Source organism: Aphis gossypii, chromosome 2 (genome assembly GCF_020184175.1).
Source record: "Aphis gossypii isolate Hap1 chromosome 2, ASM2018417v2, whole genome shotgun sequence".
In the NCBI taxonomy this organism is placed as follows: Eukaryota; Metazoa; Arthropoda; class Insecta; order Hemiptera; family Aphididae; genus Aphis; species Aphis gossypii.
The window spans coordinates 66,187,771-66,196,190 of NC_065531.1; the positions used below are offsets into that span (position 1 = coordinate 66,187,771).

At 28.6% G+C, this 8,420-nt stretch overlaps 1 protein-coding gene across 3 annotated transcripts in view; it reads left to right on the forward strand.

The window, feature by feature from the left end:
- The window catches only part of LOC114119006 (aromatic-L-amino-acid decarboxylase-like), a 32,497-nt gene extending 24,982 nt beyond the window's left edge, over nt 1-7,515 (forward strand). For all 3 annotated transcript variants that reach the window (XM_050200641.1, XM_050200642.1, XM_050200643.1), the window contains exons 4-9: nt 2,340-2,459; nt 2,590-2,719; nt 2,846-3,106; nt 4,212-4,429; nt 5,104-5,301; nt 6,565-7,515. In XM_050200641.1, the coding sequence (XP_050056598.1) occupies nt 2,340-2,459; nt 2,590-2,719; nt 2,846-3,106; nt 4,212-4,429; nt 5,104-5,301; nt 6,565-6,870 (1,233 nt within the window). In that variant the 3' untranslated portion in view covers nt 6,871-7,515. The remainder of the gene's footprint in view (nt 1-2,339; nt 2,460-2,589; nt 2,720-2,845; nt 3,107-4,211; nt 4,430-5,103; nt 5,302-6,564) is intronic.
- The last annotated feature ends 905 nt before the right edge of the window (nt 7,516-8,420 follow it).

The following is an 8,420-nucleotide window of genomic DNA, read 5'->3' on the forward strand; positions in this document are numbered from 1 at the left end:
TAATTATTATTTTATTATAATTTATAAGCATTATTCGCGGAAATTTAAAATATTTACGTGTATTAAAGGTTATATTATATACATTTTACTATACGCAATGACATTTTTGATTTGTTTTTAGATATTATCTATTTATATATTAATATATTATGAACCTACTTTTACTATTTTAGGATGTTTACAGGACGATACTATACATTTTGAGTTACATAAGTTGATATAATATGGTATATATTAATATAATAGTTAAATACTAATAATCTAATAATTACTAAAAGTGAAATAAATTAATTAGATAGGTATACAAAAATAATATATCACCAAGTATACTTAACGTTATAGGCTGACAGACCGTCACCATTTTTTTTTTTTTTATACAATTACGCATCATTGAATTTGAATTTAATACATCCATAATAGTGACCCACTCGATAGCTAATGTACCTACTGCCTACCTTTTTTTTTATATGAGATGGCAGCATTAACAACTGTCAACATTTGATTAATTTCATTTTATATTCTAACTTAACTTTATTTCCGACAGGAAAAGTCTCATTTAAATGTATAAATATATTATAGCTACTTATTATTATTTCATAAGAATAATAAATAATAATTTAAACTATTGTACCTACCTACGCCTCAATTATATTGAATTATAATGAATAACTTAAAACATTTACCTATTTACAAATGATTTTTACAATATTATTCATAATATAATTTATACATTTATACAAATTATAAATTGTAATTTATAATAACGATACCAAGTATATAATGGTAATACTGCATTAAAAATTATGCGGAATCGTATATTATGTAAATAAATAGTTATTAAAATGTTCATGATACGGGAAATTTGTGGAATAGCTCTCTACCGTATAAGGTACATATAAAACTGTATTATTTTATAAAGATTGTTACGAAGAGCTTAAGAATTTATTCTAATATACATGGGGTAAATTATAGGGAATTCAATTTTATTATATTAAAATCGTTAATTTTTATTTTAAGAATTTACTTGTGCACATTATTTAATGTTCGTCAAAATAATTAATATCGACTACAACTAGGTATAATTTATATAAAACTCATGATTATCATAAATGTTTTAATCCATAGTAATTATATAGTAAATAAAAGGATTTTACAGTTTTTGAAATGATCATAAATCATAATGTGCTTATATAAGTCATAATAAGATTTATCAAAAATGAGAATTATACATATTATACAAAATCCCACTTGAATTTAATAATTTATTAGTCAAATAATAGCCATTTTTAATTATAGTAAGTCTTCATTGTAAGACTATATGCATATACATTTTTTTCATTTAAAATTTATAATATTTTACACGATTTTTATCATACGAATTGTTTGATAGCAAAACAGTAGATAAGTTTTAAATCCATCGTGAGACAAAACATATAGGTACGTTCTTTACAATACATTATTTATCAGGTATATGTTCTTGAATTTTAATGTAGCATTAATAATAGAATAGTTTAAAAAATGGCGAACGTTGTTATTTGTTTCAGCTTTTAGTGTTCTTTTAAAAATGCCAAAGTTCAAGTAGGTAGGCTAAATTGTTTATAGCCACTGTATCAACAGAAAAAATAAATCAAAAACAAGTCAAACTTTGGCTTTAACTATAAATACAAATTATTTTTTTAGTGTTTTTCTATATTTATAATATACTATTTTAATCTGTAGGTAAACGTGTCATTGAAATTATTAGAAAAGTTATCACTACATTATATCATGATAAACTATTGCAAATCTTATTATAATACTTAATTTTATAGCATATAACTCTTTTTTTTGTAAAAATATTATGTTTATGTTTCTACAAAAAATTATTCTTCGAATATTAAAGCCAAGAGACATCGATGAAAGTAGGCAATACATTTCTTGTGTTTTTTATTAATTTTTAAAAATTTTTAATTAATGTTAACCACTTCTATATAAATTGTTCATATACATTTATTAAACTGACAATTTCGTGTACATGAATTATAATTTTTTTTTATCATAAAAACGATAATAAACAATGACTGTTTGAAAAATTCTAAACGGAATTGGTGCTACAAAAATTGTTTCCATTGTTTAATGTTTTACAATATCAAACAAAGTTTGAATTGTAGTTTATATTATGAAATGGGTGTAATTAACTAGAAAGTTTCTAAAACTTAGAACGTCACTTTTGAACTCTCTATAATAGAGCTTAAAGCTATGTGCCATGTGCCAGTACTGTACTCCCGCAGTTGTTAATATTTATGTTCAATGTTCGAGTGAAATTGAAATATTAGTTTAATAGTGCGAATTTTTCACAGATAACGAGCCCAGCGTGCACCGAACTCGAAGTGCAAGTTATGAATTGGTTTGGAAAAATTTTAGACTTGCCGAAAGAGTTTTTAAACGAATCTGAAGGACCTGGCGGGGGCATAATTCAGGTATTTATAAACAAAATATAATTATATCTCTGTTGTATCTGTATTGAGTTAACGAAAAAAATGTGGCTGTTTTTTCGGTCACAATAACAACAACAACAATAATGATAATTTGTTTGTCTGGTTCACGCAGGGAAGCGCCAGTGAAGCCACGTTTGTGTGTCTGTTGGCTGCCAAAGATCGCACGACAAAGCGGATCAAAGCACTCAACCCGACTATGACCGACGGCGAGATCAAAGCGAAATTAGTTGCTTACACTTCCGGTAAGTTTTTGCAGGAAACTCCACCATATATAAAGCACAATTGATAATGATATGATAATATCAAAAATTATTGCGATCGTTTTCTTTGTTTAATAAAACGTGTGTACTCGCCGCGCCTATATATAGATCAGTCCAATTCGAGCGTAGAGAAAGCAGGTCTCCTGGGATCGATGCCGATGAAGATGCTCAAGGCAGACATTAATGGAAGGATGACCGGTGCCATTCTGGCTGAAGCCATAGCCGAAGACGTCGCCAAAGGGCTGATACCGTGTTACGTAGTTGCCACGTTGGGCACCACTGGGACTTGCGCGTTCGATTGTCTGGAGGAGCTGGGCCCCATCTGTAACAAAAACGACATTTGGTTGCACGTCGACGCCGCTTATGCAGGTACACAGGCCGCTGCCGCTTTACCTACGACGACTGTTGTATAATATAATTATGTATATATATATACGTAAAATGCACAGAGCTTTGAAAACGATATTTAATATTATAATATGCAGTTTGGGAGTCTCGCTAATATAGAATCGTTGAAACAGGACGATTCATTATGATTAAACTAAATGAGCTTTAGAATGTCTGTGAACCAACAGGTCTTAGATGGATAAAACTATTGAAATACATTTTTTTTATCATGACATTATATTTTTAGTCTTAGCACAACATCGTTGACTTACAAACTTACAATTTTTTTTAAAACCGATTTAAAAAATTATTTATTAATCAATCAATAATAGTCGATAATGCGGATTAACTAGATGTTCGGATTAGCGAGGCTTGGCTGTAATATAATATGTAAATGTAAATTTCAATATTGTCTCACTCACGATATTAGAATGCCAAATCAACAGACGTTATTCTTGTCGATTTGGTTGTTGATTTCACCTAAAGGTAAAATTTTGAAGATTTACTTCATTGTCGATAGGTATTAAATTTTATTATATTAATAATATTAATAATATGTTATATACATTTAATACAATATTAATGATGTTATATATATTAGTATTTTAATGCCTAATATTATAGACGGAAGTTGGCACATAATAGTAACTATTAGGACTTGAAGCATATCCAAATTGAAAGTAGTAAAAATAGCAACCTGAGGAGTAATGTATGTTTATAAAATTGTCTTAAAGTATAGAACATTCAAATATGAAATGCTGTTTTGCATATTTGAATAAAACTTAATGAAAATAAATTAAATTAACATATTACGTACGTATTTATATTATGATATTCATTATTTTTGCAAAATAACTGACACTATTTAACTAGTAAGATGATTAATTATTAAATATTTTGGAGAGGGGAGTGGGCTAAGCCTGCTCTTTAAGACTTCCATGATATTAATATAGCATATCGACGAAATGTTAAATATTTCGTATTGTTCGAGAAAAATGTATGTTATTTAACAGTATATCATTACCTATATCATTATTAATGGCTATAAATTCTGGTGTGTGTGTTGTTCGTTTATCGTCTTCAATAGGTGCCGCATTCGTTTTGCCGGAATACAGATATCTGATGGCGGGAGTACAATACGCGGACTCGTTCGACGTCAACTTGCATAAGTGGCTCTTGGTGAACTTTGACTGTTCGGCCTTGTGGGTGAAGAACGCCACTTATTTGGTGGATGCGTTCAACGTGGACCGGGTATACTTGAAGCACAATTACCAGAGTCAGGATCCCCAAGTACCGGATTACAGAGTAATGACTATAAATTTTGTACATATTAATATATAGGGAAAAAATGATTAGGTATATCAATTTATCGTGTATGCTATATACCAAAATGTTACGATATATTTTGTGCTATACTTGAGATTCGAAAGTCCGGGGTGCAATTACTATAATACTGGAAGTTCCTTAAAAAAAAAAATTCTTTTAGTATTTGATAAAAGATAAATTTAAAAAGACAATATTTCTTGTAGGTAATATCTCATAGCACTTGTGTTCCTTTAAACCGAATCATATGTAAAGATAAAACTGAGTCTATATTTTATAACAGTGTAAAATAAACAAGTGCGAATAATTTATTAAAATGCTCTTTTTTTCTTGACTATTATTCAATAATTTTAATGATTTATCAGCTTATAAAGTTAGAAAATCTAAATCATCAACCCGAGACCACTAAGACAACCTCAGATTTGAGTTTCCAGAACACTTTAACCCTTTAACCCTTGCACCCCTTCCTAAATCCGACATTGATTGGTAATGAAAAATAATAGTAACTGTACTAAAATTATTACTGTTAGTAAATAGTGAAAAATACAGACCAAACAAGTTTTTAACAGTTTATTTTAATAGTATTATTTTTACATTAAAATATACTCTGTACAATCACCGTCATATTTCTTACCGCGGTCGTATTTATGTTACAGCATTGGCAAATATCGTTGGGCCGGAGATTCAGATCTTTGAAAATGTGGTTTGTGTTGAAATTGTACGGTGTGGAGGGCCTACAGGCACACATTAAAAAACAGATCCAATTGGCGGACATGTTCGGAAAGCTCGTCAACCAGGACCCGAGGTTTGAAGTCATCACTGTAACCATGGGATTGGTTTGCTTCCGATTAAAGGTAAATATCATAAATAATGTGACGTATTATAAGTCCATATCGGTTAAATACATGTATTTGTATTCCAATTGAGAAGACCGTTAAACATGGAATCGTTTATTTGCCAATCACAATACCCTCCAGTCTATTTAAATGGCAAATTTCACACCAATATTGTTTATTAAATAAATAAATAATATGTAAATTTATTGTATACTAGTATACATCTATATTATTTAAATAGCCTTTATTAGAGTTAATATTTTTGAATAACAACATAATAACTTAAACTGTAAGAGCGCTGAAAATTTTTTTTTCCGTTTAAATGTATAATTTTGTCAAAATTAAAACTTTGAATACCTATCTACTATATATAATAAAAAATTGTGCCGATGTATTATTAATATTTTTAGAGAAGAACGTTGCACTAAATTTTCTATTTATTTATTTTTCATTTATTTATTGAAATTGTAAATTTTATGCATTTATTAGTTATTACTATACAGTATCTCATAGAAAATGTTCGTGATTTAAATGAATTTTGTTAACATTTAAACTTCAAACAAAAATAAAAAAAATGTCCGTATACATTTTCAATATTTTTAAATTTTAATTGGCACAGTAATAAAATAATTTTGTATTAATGTTAAAACTTTATTGACCAACATGCAATTTTTTCATTAAAATGTATATGAAAAAATTAAAAAAATTTGAAAATTTGAAATTCTTATAGATAGCTTACCAATATTGTATTATAATTAGTTTATTCACATACAAATCTAAAAAAGATAAATATATCAAATTTCTATAAATAATATAAAATTATATAAAATTATTTCATGTCTAGAAAATATTATTTATATAAATATATTTGATAAAACTGTAAGTTTTTTTACCATTAAATTATTTAACCATATCAATATAATAATTAAATAATAATAATAAAAAAAAAGAACGATAAATTCAATTACGTGAATATTTTCGTTTTCTCGTAATTTTCTTTTAGTTTGTACAAATTCAAACGTATAATTTTAGGTACATATTTCAATTTTCAAAACCATAAAACCCTCCAAAGGTAAAGTTTAAAGCATATATTAATTTTACTGCTGCAAAAGGTGATGGCAGGAAAAATAAGCAGATAATTGTAAAACCACATACCTAGTATAAAGTATATAATATAATCTGTTCCACTCGTAATCTAAAATTTTACTGTTACAACACCTTCGCAAAGAATACGTCCACGGTTTGTGATACGTCATTAACCGAGTTTTCGTTCACCTGTAGGGCGATAACGTATGGACGAAAAACCTTTACGAGCGACTCATGGCTAGCGGTCAAATTTACCTGGTCACGGCCACCGTCCGGTCTAAGCTGGTTATACGGTTCGTGGTGTGCAGTCGGCTGACCGAAGAGGTTGACGTACAGTTCGCGTGGAACGAGATTTGCACGCAGGCGGATCACGTGGATAGCGAACGAGACGTGACGCCAGCGAGTATTTCCAACGGTCTGACAGGAACGTGGCCAAAGGAAAAGGAATGCGAACTCACAACGGCCACTGCAATCGTCGTCAAGTCTTTGTCCCAAGGATGAGCTACCTATATAGTATATATATATATATTATAGTAATCGTCTTCATGATTATATAATACTCTAATTGGTGTCGTTATTATAAGACTATAGGACGCACGAGATTGATCGGCTTTTAAAATATGTACATTATTATTATTATTATATTATTATTTTTATTTTTTGTTATTTTTATTTAATTGTGTGTGACAATCGTAGTGTTAAAACGAGAAACCCAAAAACCACGCTCCGACCGAAAATATAAATTCGAATTTTCGATACTTGATAAACTAAATACATATAATATTCCGGGCGTGTTTAAGCGTTTTGTGCTGTTCGTAATTTAGTTTTCGCGAAAAGAAACAAAAACATTTAAAAATACACAAACACAATACACCGTATCGAGTGATACCATAAAAAATGCTCACGCAAACGCTTTAGTGCGAATTCCGAGACCCCTCTCTATGGAATTGTATGCATACTATTAAAGTAATATGTATTTATACGACAGTTTATTTATTTGATGGCTTTCGAACTTGGTGGTTTGGTTTTTTGTTTTCTTACAAAATTACACGTCCTTTTAAATTCTTAGATTTTTATTGTTATATTATATAATTTTATGATGTTCTATTTCCATAATCAAATAAAACACGATTATGCTTTACAGGATTACTGTATTTTCAATATTTTCATCATCCACAATTTAGTTGTTAAACATTTTATACACTAATCATTTTATAATAATTATTATTATTGATTGTAGCGGTTGACTTTGTTTACTTACTAACATGGTTATATAATGTCGTCAGACATTACACAAACATTACGATACATATTTATAATAAGTTATAATCGGTAAATAATAAATATCGAACAATTATAAGCACAATACCTACTTAAATCAATATTTACTGCATATTTTATCGTTGTATTATTTTGGTTAAGTAAAAATATTGAAAATTGTATCGTTGATTTTAGAAGAATAATTGTTACACCGTACTCGACTGTAATGTTGATTATAATTTATAATGTGCAGTTAGGACACTGTAGTTCTACGTTTTTAGTATTATGTGCATAAAGTTTATTATACAGATGAATACTTTGTAAACGATTATTAAGTAATATATTATAATATTAATACACATCCTAAAAATCTAATAACTCAAATTGTATTGTGTATACCTACTCTTGTTTATCGTTTCGCAACTTATTGATTTTGTCTTTCATCCAATAATTTTAACTTTATAGGTAACTATCGGGTCGGTTACGGCTGAACTTCGACAAGACAAAAACGATTAATTGTTTACGGACATCACTATTGTTCCTAAAATTAATGTGCATTAATTACATGCTGTATTACGAAGCGGGTTAGAACGTCCGATTGAAAAAATAAAAGCCCTTACTCATATTTTAATGAACACATAAAAATTCTATGAGCTATATAATTATACGAAAAATCGGTTTTATCCACTGTTGTCTTCTGGCTTGTAGACGACTACACAATATTGGCATTGTTAAGTAAATAATTTTGTAGGTAATCTACTACTTTGAAAAATTAAAAAATATGAATTTTT